Source organism: Aphis gossypii, chromosome 3 (genome assembly GCF_020184175.1).
Source record: "Aphis gossypii isolate Hap1 chromosome 3, ASM2018417v2, whole genome shotgun sequence".
NCBI classification, from domain to species: domain Eukaryota; kingdom Metazoa; phylum Arthropoda; class Insecta; order Hemiptera; family Aphididae; genus Aphis; species Aphis gossypii.
Genome location: NC_065532.1, coordinates 9,742,771 through 9,758,688, shown reverse-complemented (window position 1 = coordinate 9,758,688; position 15,918 = coordinate 9,742,771). Strand labels below are relative to the sequence as shown.

At 28.7% G+C, this 15,918-nt stretch overlaps 1 protein-coding gene and 1 long non-coding RNA gene across 5 annotated transcripts in view; one reads left to right on the top strand and one right to left on the bottom strand.

The window, feature by feature from the left end:
* Positions 1-15,918, top strand: part of LOC114129669 (eye-specific diacylglycerol kinase-like) — a 161,587-nt gene that overhangs the window by 108,924 nt on the left and 36,745 nt on the right. For all 3 annotated transcript variants that reach the window (XM_050202615.1, XM_050202617.1, XM_050202614.1), the window contains exons 5-7: positions 3,726-3,923; positions 4,038-4,167; positions 13,392-13,513. In XM_050202615.1, the coding sequence (XP_050058572.1) occupies positions 3,726-3,923; positions 4,038-4,167; positions 13,392-13,513 (450 nt within the window). The remainder of the gene's footprint in view (positions 1-3,725; positions 3,924-4,037; positions 4,168-13,391; positions 13,514-15,918) is intronic.
* LOC126550665 (uncharacterized) overlaps positions 1-15,918 on the bottom strand; it is a 35,864-nt gene that overhangs the window by 13,923 nt on the left and 6,023 nt on the right. Inside the window, exon 4 of one of the 2 annotated variants that reach the window (XR_007604743.1) lies at positions 11,540-11,657. This is a non-coding gene — a long non-coding RNA (uncharacterized LOC126550665). Of the gene's footprint in view, positions 1-11,539; positions 11,658-14,195; positions 14,293-15,918 lie in introns of those variants that run through there. The other variant, XR_007604742.1, reaches the window with a different exon arrangement.

The following is a 15,918-nucleotide window of genomic DNA, read 5'->3' as shown; positions in this document are numbered from 1 at the left end:
TTATATATCATGCAATAATTACTTTTAAATAACAAATTTAAGACTGAAATCGACAATTACTTTTCATTATAAATACAAATATTTAAGTATAAAAACAAAAATAACGAATCTAATATATTTGTTGAATAAATTGTACTAAGACGTCAGTGGGTACGTTCACAAATAACTCAAAATAAAAATAGGAAAATTCATAAGACACGGCGTGTATAAATTGTCAAAATTCTTTAAAACGTACCTGAAATTAAGCCATTGCCCACCTCAGAATGTGTGTATAGAATCGACGATAAATCAATTATTATTTTTGACGTATATGAATGTGACTCGGTGTCTTGAACTGTCCTCCAGGGTTTGAAGTATAGATCACTGCATTCTAACCACGACTGACGTACTTAATCTTAAGACTTGAGTAGTTAAGTTAGGTTTAACGTATACAATAATAATAATAAGTAATAACCAATAGAAAAGTAGTATAATAAGTCAGTAACGCGCTGATTGGCTGTATTATGTGATATCCCACAGACTGCCATGCACAATGTTGGTGTTTAATAATCATTATTATTGTTATTCATTAATAACGACGTTATAATATTATTATATAATATATTTCCCGAGTGTAAGAATAATGATATTAATGTGAGAAAAAAATTGTTTTTATTTTCTATTAGTATATTTATGAGAATTTATAAGCACCTTAAATTATTATTTTTTTGCGTATGTATATTATGGTGTGTACACTTTATAGCATTTTATGATCGAAATAACTATAAGACAAAAAAACAGACCCACAATATTTGCAATCAACTATCCACGGGGGTGGAGCACGTGGGTGACAGCTAGTAATATTATAGTTTTCGCACACATTTATAACAAATATTTTCTTTATTTCTTTGAGAGAAAAAAGAGTGACATTGTACCCGTGGCTTCTATGATGATATATTATAAATATTTTGAATGATTATATGTTCTTTTAAAAGAAACTTCAACGGATTTAAGTGAAAAAAATGTAATTAAAAAAAAAAACCGGTAACTGAGAAACCATCCACGTTCGCATATTTTTTTTATTATTTGTGCGTTTAATAATATATTAACGAAAATCCATATAGTTTTATCAAAAATGATAGAGGCAATATCAATGTTGACTATTTGGTTTTAGGAAATAATGATTAACTGATGATAAAACTTGATAATTTATATCATTGATTGAATAATTTAGGCAGTGTTTTTAACTTAGGTTTTAATAAATATATTTCGATACCAAAAATTATCGATAAGCTCGTTGTCATTATAATCGAAATTATTATTTTGTTTTGAATGCATAGATGCGTTGATACTTTATTGGCATTAAAAATGGTTTTCTGAAACACAAACACACCAAATGTAAAATTATTACAATAAAAACACATTATAAGACATATTATATCAAAAATTCAAAATACCATAATATTTTTATAACTTATAATTCGTTTTATTTTATTCAAGCAGTTCGTCAAAAAAGACAATTCATAAATAGATATATTGGTCAAATTCATCATAATAATTCATCAAAATGCAATTGATCAAATATTAATAATTCTAGATTTAATGTAAAATTTCACTTTTACTATTCTTATTCAATAGATAATAAACCGTAACAATATAAAACCGATTTCCTTTTAATTAGTATACAATAAAATTACTTTATAATCTTTATTTACTATTTTCGATAAAGCTATTAATATTATAATATTATAATATTCCATATAGTGATAATAATAATATATAGCAATACTGTGCTCGTGATATTATTCAAGTGTCGTGCAAAGGAGGGGAGGGAATACTACAACCCCGTGGCAGCTGTGCAACGACCTACCTATCGTCGCTGTTAAAACATTATATTTACCACCACGTGTGACTAGGGGGAAGGGACGAGATGTTTTCAAAGCGCGTAGCAACAATTATTATTATAAGACCGCGGCGTCGGTATTTTCTTAGCAGTGCATGATACCAGTGTTAGGGATGAAACGCACCCCGTGGCACATAAATTTCTGCCACCGCCAACGTACTTTATCCATGATATTTTTTTATATTGTACAGTCGTCGTATTAGCATGCGTAGACATAATTTAACGATCGCCACGGCGGCGCCTTATACCTACTTCACCCGTCTGATGCGTGTAACGAGCTAAATTCATTAAAACCTACCTACACCAGTGTGTCGTATACGTAACCTAGCATTATAATGTCACGTGTGTGTTTGTGTGCATCGACTATAAATGCATTTAGCCGCTGCGGTCCGATGGCGCGGGGTGTGCGGCTTAACGGCCATCAATATTGATTAATTCTGTACCCCGAACACGGCTCTGCGGGCTTGCACCACCTCCACCGTAAGTTTCGGTCGCACGAGAGATCCTACGCTGCCACGCAAGTCGATTCCCAACGACCAACAACCTGTCACGGATCCTGCGGCGAGAATTTCCGCCTAAATTCGTACCTCATCGTCGTCGATAGCATACGATCGTATAATATCATTAATGTTAATGTTACCTATAGATAAAATCTAATTGCTCTACATGACGGAAATTATTTCGATTAGCGATAATCATATTGTTTCAACGAATTCCTTTTTTATAAATACCATAAGAAAAGTATAATATATTTAAGCGAAAGCGATGATGGTTTAAAGGGGAGAGAGGGGTAGTGAGGTCACCTGTCTACGGTCAAAAATTTTAAAATGGTATACAATATAATAGTCCCTATATAATAATCTTTATGTGTGTTAATCATAAATAAATAACGGTTTAAATTTTAAAGTCCTGAAGACACTTATCGTGGTGTACAAAACGTCTGAATATTCGGCCTTGGTCGAGAGGACGTTTTATTTCGTGACCGGAAATATTGAATAATGTGTTATATAGATTTGTCAAATTTTATAGTTGTACAAATTTTACATAGTGAACTAACAAATAGCATTTGTGAATGACTACTGGAAACGTGAAATCGTTATACCAGTGTTATTAATAATTTATTAATGAATAGTAGTTTATCAAGTATGATTAGTAAAATTGACAACGTTTATACAACAGCATGAAATAAATAACAATGAGTTTAGACTTAACATTTTACATTTATAGTGAATCTAACGATTTAAAAACGGAAATTTCATCCAAAAACAATATGGATTAATAACTTGAATAATACGATTTATAAACTTCATTTGTTATAATATTATACTTATATAACAAAAAACTAAAAAAAAAAATTTAATTTTTAATAATCATAGCCGTATAGTTCACAAAAAGTTCCGGTAATATTTTAAAACGAGAGGGAAAATTCATTGACAAAATACTGCCCAAACGCAATTTACAGCATAATAATATTAAAAAAAGGTCGCTCAAGGACATCACAATGTTTTAAAATCCATTCATTCAAATGTATTATTCTAAATTCTCTAAACGCAATGATATTTCTATAAACTGCTCAGATGAAAACCAACCCAAATTACAGTTACGCAGTAGGTATTATCATTTCGAAGAATTGACTATGACCATTTAAATTTACGTTCCTACTACTTTAAACACAGATGATCTTTTTCTCACAGTAGTCGAGGTGTGATAATGTTTTTTTATATAATCACAATAAGTATACATCAATTTACAGTATAAAATAAGAATATTTCGGATTATAAATATAAAACAATTATTACAACGTGTCAATAATATAACGGTTTATTCGGTTTTACCCCTATAGAAACATGGAGTCCGTCTGAAATGTTCGGGTTGCCGTATAATCGTGCACTCAGAATGTCTGAGTAATCTACCGGAAGCGGCCAAGTGTAAGTCGAGCTTCAAAGATGACGGTGTCCGGCAGTACAGAGAACATAAAACAGTCAAACACCATTGGATGCACAGGAGGACGCAAAAGGACAAGTGCTCGCAATGCGGAAAGGTACGAAAATTATATTATTATGATCATCATCATTGTTCCATTGTCTAATATATTCCATAACAAATCGTAACGATTTCCGTGAGTCTAATTTAGGGGTGTTTGTATTGTCGGCAGGCGTTCCAGTCGGTGTTATCGTTCAGTTCCAAAGAAATCATAGCTCTCACATGCTCTTGGTGTAAGCTTAGTGTCCACAATAAAACCGCGTGTTTCAACGACACTAAAATGAACGAACCCTGTTCCTTAGGTGAGCATTAAAAATGATATTATTTAATAGATATGCGTATTATACAGTTTCAGAGTGTTCATGCACGTTGATGACCTTTTTGAAACCTAATATTTCTTATAAGGTGCTTACAACGTAATAGAGACGTAAGCTTACTCTGCAGATACGATTTGAAAGATTTTATTTTTTACATATTATTTTAACTTGAAGGAAAAACTAAAACTAACTTAATCTCCAAGACTGGATAATCGTTTAAATATTTAAAAAGTTAAATGTATTATTAATATATCATCACTTTATTAAGTATGCATGGGTATATCATAACAATATATAGTTACGTTCGTTATAAAATATTTTATTCAATGCTACTCGAAAGACGGTAAAAAGAATTTAATATATAATATTATTAAGCATAATGCCTAATAATATATTATGATTCTATTTTTTAAACTATGAAATCAATTCAAAAAGTACTTAATTTGTTTTACGAATCGATAAATTTTACTATAATAATATTATCAAACGTCCACTTTTTAATACGTATAGTAGTCATGTGCCTACTAAAAAAACTAGGTTACACAAATGTGTATTCATATTATTTCATTGATATTATTTGTAAATAACGTTTTCATCATAAATCTGAATAACGTGTCTACTATTCAATACAATTCGATCAAATATTTGTATTTAAAAACTGATATAATATTATTTAATTAAATCGTTACTAAATTATTTTCTACACTGTACTATCATTTTTAATTTACATTACAATTTTATATTTTCATATTAAACTATAAGCATTAATGACTTATGAACAATAATTTTCACATAATAATATTTTGAGATTGTACTCTAGAAGGACGATAATAAACGTGTATAAAATTAATTGTCATCTAATCAAACGACTACAAGGCACAACAAAACACACCAAAACAGATGGTACAATTTCGACCCCAGCCAGTTTAGGTACACACAAATTTTTATAGTGAGGGTGCAATACAAACGCTAAGAAAGTTATATTTTAACAAACATATTTGGAAAAATGAAAAGAAAACGAAAAACACAATATATAAATAAGAATGTTTAAGGATTGTCTCAACGGCGTAGGTATACGACTTTTGAGTTAATGAAAGTTAAACACGCTCTCATGCTTTACACAACGGCGCTTTAGAAAACGACGTAGGTATAAATAATTGGATGTTCTTGAAAACAGCAAACGTTTTTCTCTAAACTTAATAATGTTTATTATTTTCATGACTTACGAAATAAAACGCCGTGTACGCGTCATAGATGATTAGAAATTAAATTTCCGAAACCGTTTATAAATTGAAAAAAAAATTGATGAATTTAAAACATGAGTAAGTTAAAATTTTAGAACAGATATCAGTGCTCAAACTCACGGTTTGATAAAGACTAGTCGAGATACAAATTGAACCAGATATGAATACTGAACAATTTGTAGTTTATAAACCAAAAATCATTATTTTATTATTTTATTATCGGATTAATATTAAAAAAAAAAACATACTATCTATAAGTTGACTTTTCGACATGTCAACAACACTAAATGATTTACCAAGTATGCTCCCTTCGGTTTTTTTTCAATAATATTACAGTCTGTTATTCAAAATCTTATTTTTGGAATTTTTGAACAAGTTAAAGATCATATTTTTTAATACTTGAAATTATTCGTAACATTTATAGATTGTTTTCACAATCAATGCTAACTTATGTTTTCAGACGAACATATAAAATTATATTGACTAAATTAGTTCTTCAATATCTAAATCGTCCAATGTCTACTAGGTATATAATAGGAAGTACCCATCTAGAAATAAATCAGAAATAATATATTTTTAATATTTTTCATCCTAATAATAAAACATAATAATAGAATTTTAATTAATTTTAATACCTAGTAATTAATTTATTAAATTAATCGATTTTTAAACTATAAGGTTGATAAATATCTATGATTTGATTTCTAGAGAATAGCAAAATATTTTTCTATTTTTTTTTATTTTAATCAATTAATAGTTATAATATTATTTCTATTAGATATATTTTATGAACTTAATAACTAATATTTTTTTGTATGATACTTAAACATTAAATTGATATTTCATGCTTCACAGCTATTATTAAAAGGTTAATTTTGCAAATTTCCGATAGGTAATTACTAAAAAAAATAGTGAAAGAGTAGCCAATTAATATACAAGTATATATTTTAAGCTTTATGAGAGGAATGGAGCGACACAAGAATATTACACACAATATTGGTCTACTATTCTACTCATCAAAACTTTGTTCACTTATAAGTATATAAATAATAAGAATTAACTTCTCGTTGGAAATTCTTTTAAATTTTTATACATTGAAATTCTTAGGAAATATTTTGCTTCAAAATACGAAATTAAAATTGTGAGTTGCCGTCAAAAACAGTAAAAAACTTAATTATAATCCGATAAGTACATACAAAAATACCAAAAAAATAAAATACCTTGTAATTTATTATTATTAGACTAAAAAGTTAAATATTTTTCAAACCTATAATCATAGATCTATAAATTATTAAACTATCATTAGTATAGGTAATAGTTATAATAAATTGGTTTCTCGATACTACGTACTAGATCAAAAATGTATTTAAATACTACAAAATCAACAAAAATATATCGCTGCTAATCCTTATATCAATTATAATAATAACTCTAGATCTTCCTCTGATGAAGTGGCCACAGGCTCCAATCGTGTTAAATAATACGTCAATGTCATAAATTATTATTATTATTAAAATTTTATATTCGCGATATCTACAGCTTATTTGATTAGATGCGGTGGTGTCACAAACTATTCCTGTCGTACCCATTTACAAAACCGATGAAACCGTTTATCATCAGGAGTAATAAACTCTCTAAGAGGACTTCGATTACAAAAACATATTCTTACTATAATGCTAACGCGGCAACGTAAGAGACGATATTATAGTATATATTATATATTATGTTTTTTAAATCACATTCCTTTCTTTTGAACGAGTCGTATCGAATTGTTATGACAATAAAATCAAATGTATCTACCCAATATAATATTACATTTTAAATTTAAAAGAGAATACGGGATATAAATAAAATACCATAATTGATTCAAATTCGTAAATTAAATAAAAAGTTCAAACGTTGAAAATATATTAAACTGATTAATAAATACCGTCTGAAATTTTTTAAATTAAATTGGTTTCGAGATTCAGCATCTTATTCATAGCTAAAGAAGTAATTTATTTTGAACATAAGAATTAAGTACCATAAAGTTAGTTGTGTCTCGGTCGTTTTTCATGTTAAGTAAATATTATAATATAATAACGTGTTTACATTTTTATACTAACTTGAGCCCAAGTGCTTGAAAAAATATGTACGTTAAATTCATTTTCTCTATGCTATGTAGACTTTTAAAATAACGTTTTAAAATTGTATTCAAAAATAATCAGAGCGGAAGTATGTGATGTGATTTTTTTTTAATAATAATCCATTACTGGGTTTAACTGAACAAAAAATAAACAAAAGTGGTCGAAACACCAACGAGGAAATGATATCATGTGATATAAATAACTTTTAAGCAATTTCCGGTGTATGGAAAAATAATGAAGAAAAAATAATGAAATAAGTTCATATTGGTTTATGTGTGACTTAATGAATAGAAATGAATGGTAATTTATTTTTGAAAAAAAAAAGAAGAATTTAAATAAAATACTATTAAAGATTGAAGTACAAGAATTTATTACATGCAGAATACATTGGAGGGTGTTTGAAATTTAGAAATAACAATAACAAATTTACGTCTAAAAATATTCACAACTGTGATTATGGTGGTTATCCCAACAATAACACCTGTCGATTTTTTCGCTTTCAACAAGATTATCTGAGTTTTTGATTGCCTTGTTAACAATAGCTTAACTATATGAATAACATTAAATCTCTATAGGATCTATCTTGGAGAATTAAACGTAAGACGAATTCTATGTTAGTATTCTTATATTGTGACATATTTTTAGCACCACGAATAATGTTGATTGAGATATTATTGACATTATTTAGAGTTTTAAACTATACAGCTTCAACGCTTAGTTCAGAATCCGAATAGTAACGGAAATGCATTTATTTGAAGATCTCAACAACAGGAAAAATCTTTTAATTTCATCACGACGCGGAACTAACGATTTAGTTGTGCGATACACTTTATCAAAGTTATCCCCTCATAATTTAATTTCACTCACTTCGTTAATTTCAAACTAATGTGACTTTATTATATATATATATATATGCACCATAATGCTGAACAAAATTGAAAATGGCAGTTCAAATAACTTGAATGACCCTTTACAATTTACCACGTCATTTCAATCATTTTCTTTTTTTTGTGTCAAACGACAAACACCATTTTAAATGGTGATCATCTAGCAAGTAATACCTATGTAAAATAATGAATTTGATTTTTTAATAATTGACTTTTATATTAATATTCATTAGTCACATTTCAGAGTTACTGTAGGTGGCTACAAACGGTGCAAAATCATGACACATTGTTAGCCACTTTTTTGATACCGTCTATAAAATATCAAAAGAAGAACATTTTATTATTTTAACTCTCAACTGATTCTTAGAAAATTAGGAAATTAGATTTATTTTTAGTAGCCAAAGGCAAAATTATTAGTTATTATTATTTTTTAATGTAATATTCAAAATAACTAACTGTAAAGACTAGAAAATTCCCTCACATATTAATATTAAAAATTTCTATACATAACATAATTTTCATAATATTTTTATACTGTTTTTAGGCAATAGAAGTTTTTAAATTTTGAGTTTCTAAACTTGATATAGTATATACGTTTTATCATTTTGTTTATTTTAAAATATCTATTTCAGTTATCCAAGATGTAGGATTAACTCCACTCCATGACCAATCGGCTTTGATATAAAAATAATGAATAAATCATAAAAATTGTATGGACAATATATAATATAAATGTCATTCATGCGCGTGGTGTTGTTAACAAACAGGAATAATGCAATTTGAAAACATAAGTGTATGATTAAGCCATTCCTATGTTCAGCGGAAGATTGGAAGAATACGTGTTATGTGAAAGTGATCGGTCACTTTTTCCTTCGTAGACATCATCGTTAATAAATCGGTTAATACAATCACGTATTATCTATGGAAAGCACACAAAAATTTTAAATTCTAAAACAAAATAATATTTAACCATTTTGTAGACGATTCTCCATTAACAATTATAAGGATATTGGAAACGCGCTTTTCCTGTTTACTGATCACTGGGGCATATTCTTAACCAATATATTCACGATCGAGAATGGGTTAACGAAAATTATTAATTATTTATGTTCATTTTTTAATATACGCATATTCGTACACGAAAATGTCGTATCGATCATATTTTTTCCATCAATAATATTATATTACATTCTCCGTGTTTGTACGTTCATCTTTAACGCCAATTTAAATCCAATTAATTTAATAACATAAACTAATTTAATATCACTTTTAAAATCTGCAGTCATATTATTTCGATCAACGTTATTCGTTGAAAATTGTTTATATATTTTATTTTACAAGCACCAGAAACACAACAAACCCTTACCGACATATCAAAACTCATTACATAAAAGATAATATAATATACTGCAAGCTTCGTGACAAAAGAATATATAAATATTTTGTTTATATATATATATATAGAGAGAGAGAGAGAGAGAGATAGAGAGAGAGAGAGAGAAAGAGAAAGAGCATAAAATCTAGGTACCTGAGACATAGTGACGTATTAAGGGAAATAAAAAAAGCCGTCTATCATGGTATTCTCTACGGATACTCCAATCTTACACATAACACAACACACGTAGGCAAACAAAAACAATTATGTAAAAATATAGTCAACTTCAAATGGCAAAAATACTGAAAACCCCAAATCACTGAAGCAAACCAAATGTCGTAAAGAAGTTAAAGAAGTTATAAAAATAAAAATTGTACGACTCAAGTCTAAAAAATAAATATGAAACTATTAAAAACATATATGAATAAAACACGCGTTTTATTCATACACATAACACCTTTAAAAAAAAAATAATAATAAAATATGTAAGTACACAACAATATATAAAGTAAATTTGATAACTTAAATTAAAAATATTAAATATAATTCATGAATTATTTAATGAAGATATCACACATTTGTAATACCTTAGGTACGTAACATTAATAAATCAATAGCCACATTGTCATATTCTCTATTACATTTTAGTCTGCGCATGGATGCATACGATTTGGACCACACAATAAGGGTTTGAGTGTGTATTTGAATTTTGGCGAAAACAATAATCGATTACTTGGACTAGTTAAGTAGTTTTTGTAAACATAACATAATTACATTTAGGCAAAAAAAAACCAACAACATATATTATGTGAATGAACGAAGTGAATAACACAGTGAAAATGAAAAAAATCATCGCCGAACACGACATATACCAATATAGGCAAAATATAACACAAACGTTACACTCAACAAACAGTGAAAAACCATTGAAGCGTATTAATTTTTTGCTATCAATATTATTATTGTTAGGAGAAAAACTATAAAATGTTATTTAACTTGATTAGAGACTAGATGGCCTAAAAGTTATGTATAAAAAAAAAAGTTATCCGTAAAAATCAATTATATTATACACTATATCCATATAATATGTGTATACTGAAAACAATATTTTAGTATTTTACAGTCAAACTAGAAAAGACAAGTAATCATTGTATTCAATATCTGAAGTTTTTCAAATAATTATTATGTGGATTATTATATAACTACGTTGTCAACTATTTTATAATATAACCACCAGTACTGAGAGTGTCAAGTAAAAAAAATGCATAATGTGCTCAGTTTTCGTGAACTATCAACATTTCCAATGTTATTTAGAAAATTGATAACTATAATACATATAATTTAAAGTAAAATTTACTTTTATATTTCTTTACTTATAAAATGTTATTTAATTGATAAAATAATTAATTTTTCATTTTTATAATATCACACACATACTTAATCAAACGCACTATTAAAGGAGAATAACATGACACTACTGTAGTATATAATAGTACAAAATTGTAAGATGTGTAGTGTGTATAATTTATATACACTATACATAAAATAATAATTGTTAATACATAATTTATAATTGTGTATCAATTATACATTTTGCGATAAATTATTTAACGCGTCTCAATGATTATTAAATTATACTTCCATCAGACCATTATATAATATTGGTATAACTATCGACTGACACTAGATATAGCTAGGATATAGCTGGTAATGAAATACACTTACGAGTACATTTTCCTCACCAGTCATAGAACTGTATAAAATGATCGATTTTTTAACTTGAACGTTACATATTAGAATATTATATTATTCTAATGTACTTGACTGCAGATGTTTTTCTGATCTACATAAAAAAAAAAATAAAAAATAATGAGAATCGTCAAAACTGTTGCTTATTTTTTATCGCCCATTCATAAGTATTATAATCTGATGTGTTATTCAAAAATTGAAATAAACAAGGGTGGTATTATTCCATACCAAATTGTATACCAGATTAAATTGTTAACAATATTTTAATCACAAAATGTTTACACTGTACATAAAATAACGTAGTTTTCCTTATCGGTTCAATCTCGAAGTGACGCTTTTTATTTAAACATGACTATCATTAGTTTTTATTATTAGTCATATTTAAGTAATCCATAATTTGAAAAAAAAAACATTCAAAACGAATTACTCAAAAATTTTTAATGAAGAGTATACACTCTTTTTAGTAACACTTATTGATTGCGATATAACTTAAAATTTTCATAGCAGAGCAAAACAACGAAAAGTCTAAAAAATACAATACATGAAATGTGTACACCGTATTTATTCTCAAACTTATGGTACCGCGATAATACAACTTTGGTTTGTAAGTTCAAGAATATATTGGGGTCAGAGGAAACGAGTTTGTTCGTTTTATGATTGGCCCACCAAGCAAGCTGAACGCTATTTTAACACATTTGCTAAAACTTCTTACTTTAACCAATTATAACGAAAATATCTCTAGACAAAATGAAACTATATAATATAGTGTATACAAACCAGATAACCCCTCAAAAAATATTTACGATTAAACTGAACAATAATAGTATTAGAGTATATATACATATTATAGTGACTAAAGGTTTTAACGTGTTTCTGAATTAGGTCAGAAATAAATAAGGATAAAAGGAAAAGAGCACTCTGAAACTTGGCAAACACAGATAAGTAAACTTAACGGCTCTTTTAAACGCCACTTAATTGTTTCCAAACGCAAGATGTGACGTCCGTTCGTAATCTACGATTGAAACGGTTTATTCAGAAGTGCACGCTTTGATTATTTTCAATATTATATTATTACCCACGCTTAGGACTAAGGTACATAGCATTTTTAAATTTATTACTTTTGAGTACAGATAACAATATTAGGGTTAAACATACATCTGTCTTGTGCATCGAGGAAATTCCAAATAACATAAAATTGTATACTACATATAATATTATTATGTTTACATATTATTATTATGAGCGTTTTATATTATTAGTTTGATTTTCCCAACCAACAATAAATTTAATTTGTTTTATATTTTTCATAAATCATGTAATTTCAATGAAATTAGCATAATCAAAGTTATATGAAAAATACACACAATTGATTTAAATTTTGAAATTAATTTATAAATTGTTATATATCAATTAGTATTTTAAAATTATTATTTAAATAATGTTAAACATTTTTTAATGTGTTTAATGTATACTTTAAGATTTTTAGGCTATTATTTATAGCCCACATCTATCAGTAAGTGTAATAAAATCCTAGCTCTGGTTTATAATCATTACTTTCCACGTTTCCTCCTCCTGCTTTACATACAGTAAACCACAGACGTCGAGAAATGCAAAACACGAAATGTACACAAAGAAAAATGATATTGTTTGAATATTATATTTTATTTTATTGTTATGTCGACGGTTGTAAAACGAATTACGGAAATGGCCGACCTTTGGAAATTTTTTGCGGGAAACATAATATTATATTTATTTTATACCTACAATGCGATTATTATACCGAATTCTGTATACCTTTTTGTTAACCGCTCTGCGTATGTGTTTTCAGGTAAACATAGTAATATAATTGTCCCGCCGTCGTGGATCGTAAAGTTGCCACGGAAGGGCAACTTCAAGTCCAGCATTAGATCGCCGAAAAAACGATCGTCTAAGAAGAAAACAAAAGATAAGGTGCGTATATGATCGATTTAATACAATGTCAGTACGATATAATACTGCTCTCTGTATATACTATATTATTATGGTAACCGTGGTTAACGTGGTACCACCGTTTAAACCGTATCCGACCTGCAAAGCTGGGCGCATTTACCCGTATCGCTTGTAAATTATGTAGGTACACCTTATATCTGCCCGTCGATCAGCTCAGTTTGTTGTTCGGTCGAAACAAAACGTTACGGACTTTTATAAATGAACGTACATTGTTCTCTAGGATCGCGTGTACCATTGTTTTATTTTCATACGCATTGGAAAACGTACGTGTTGTGTACCTTATAATAGTTAATTAAAACTACTTACATTTTTTATAGCCAAACGGTATATTATAACAATGAGTTTTCCGTTGTTGAAAAATTCATCGCTTGCGTTATTTGTACATAGAGGAGGTACACACACACACACACACACAAACACAACACTGCTACCTTCTATACTACACGCACGGAGATAACTGGGACAAGTCTTGAAAATTTAAAACTTTTATTCCAACCAAAAACTCGTGACTAACAATCGCACGATTCCACAACACTGGATGTCGGAAGCACGTATTATTATTATTATCATCATTCTACAATATTCTGCACCTGTGTTCTTATTAATATAGTTTTCATTATTATCGAACTAATATACATAGATGAAACCAACTGCACTCAAATCCGTACAATAAAAACCTATCTAACGACATGGAATCAAGTATTTTCCACGCTGGAACGGTCGGTCCTTGAATATGAACCCTGTTAAAGATTTCACCAATAAATTCATTGTGTCACTATTATGTATTATTTTACAAGTATTGGGTTGAAGAATTAATAAGCTAACATCAAATGATTAAAATTTATCAGGGTGATTTTTTTAATTTTAAATTCATAAATTTCAATAAATATAGGTATATGTGTATAGTGTATTGTGTATATAAATATGTATTTTGTATACATGATACATCGAAACCAGTATAGTTAAATATAATAATTAAAAATATATTTTAGAATTTTTCTACTTCGTTTTCTTCAAATTTTCCTCACTACCTTATTTCAAAGTTAATAAAATAAATAAATCCAAACAAAATTTAGCAAGGATAATATAGGTAATAGAATTTTTAATAGTGTAAATATGATCAATTCTTTTTTTTTTTATAGTAAAACTTTTCAAATATTAACGTCGATAATATACATCATCTATATATGTACTGATTAAATATTCAATTTGTAACGGTGTAGCCGTCACCATATAAAAAGGTCCTTTTCAGGACCACCAATCACAACACAGCATACATAAAAACAATACCATCTGAGAGACTTAGCGGTGAATTTAAACCCTTTAGATTCATCACAGAGTCTCACCAAGTACGGCGATGGATAGGGGACACAGTGAAGAAAATACAACACCCCATACAGATCTATAAGTTCAAAATTGACTCCATAATGAGGAAATCCGTACCGACAGTAAGCACAAACACGCACGGCGGCATACTGGTGGTTTACTAGTCGGTACGGATCACAGTATATATACCGGGCACTTTTCAAGACAAATTAGTATTCAGTCATTATCACCATCGTCAACATATAAGTCAACACAACGACGAACGACGAACATAATACTGATTTCTACCAGTTACGTTCCGGACTAAGCAGCGAAGACACTCGTGAAACGAGGCGGCAACCAACGAATCTACCAGTTACGTTCCGGACTAAGCAGCGAAGACACTCGTGAAACGAGGCGGCAACCGACGAACACGGCGATAAGTCTACCAGTTACGTTTGAGTGTTGAGGCGGCCGTCGACGAATATAATAAACCTTTCACTTGGCGTGCAATACCAGCGGCTCTTACACGCGGTTTTGCACGCACAGTCGATCTACCATCGCGACTGATGAAAAACGGTTCTTTTTAGAATCATCAGTTCAATCCCACTATAGTGAGCCTACTCAGGTTTCACTGTAGAAACGCATAACTGTACACGACTTGCATAAGACCGTGGAAAAGTGTGTATAACCCGTTTTCCAAGTCATATTGTGTAAATTTAAATATTAGTTATGCTCTATTTGTCGCGCCTCTAAAGGCCCTGACATCACCCGTTGCGGCTCGCTTGCTCAAGCTAGCCCCGCGGTTTTAGAACAAATTATATATCATCCCATTTTTATAGTTATTTCATTATATATATTAATATTGTCAATAAATTTATGTGATACCAAAAATTGGAGTTTTTAATATTTCAATATGACAAGTCATTGAATATCATTGCACTGTGTCAAATTAATACATATTTATTAAAATGTATCAATTTTCAACTAAAAATTTAATTTTTATAAAATTTCATTATCTATTAATATTAGTCTTAGTATTTTTTTTCTAAATTTTTAAA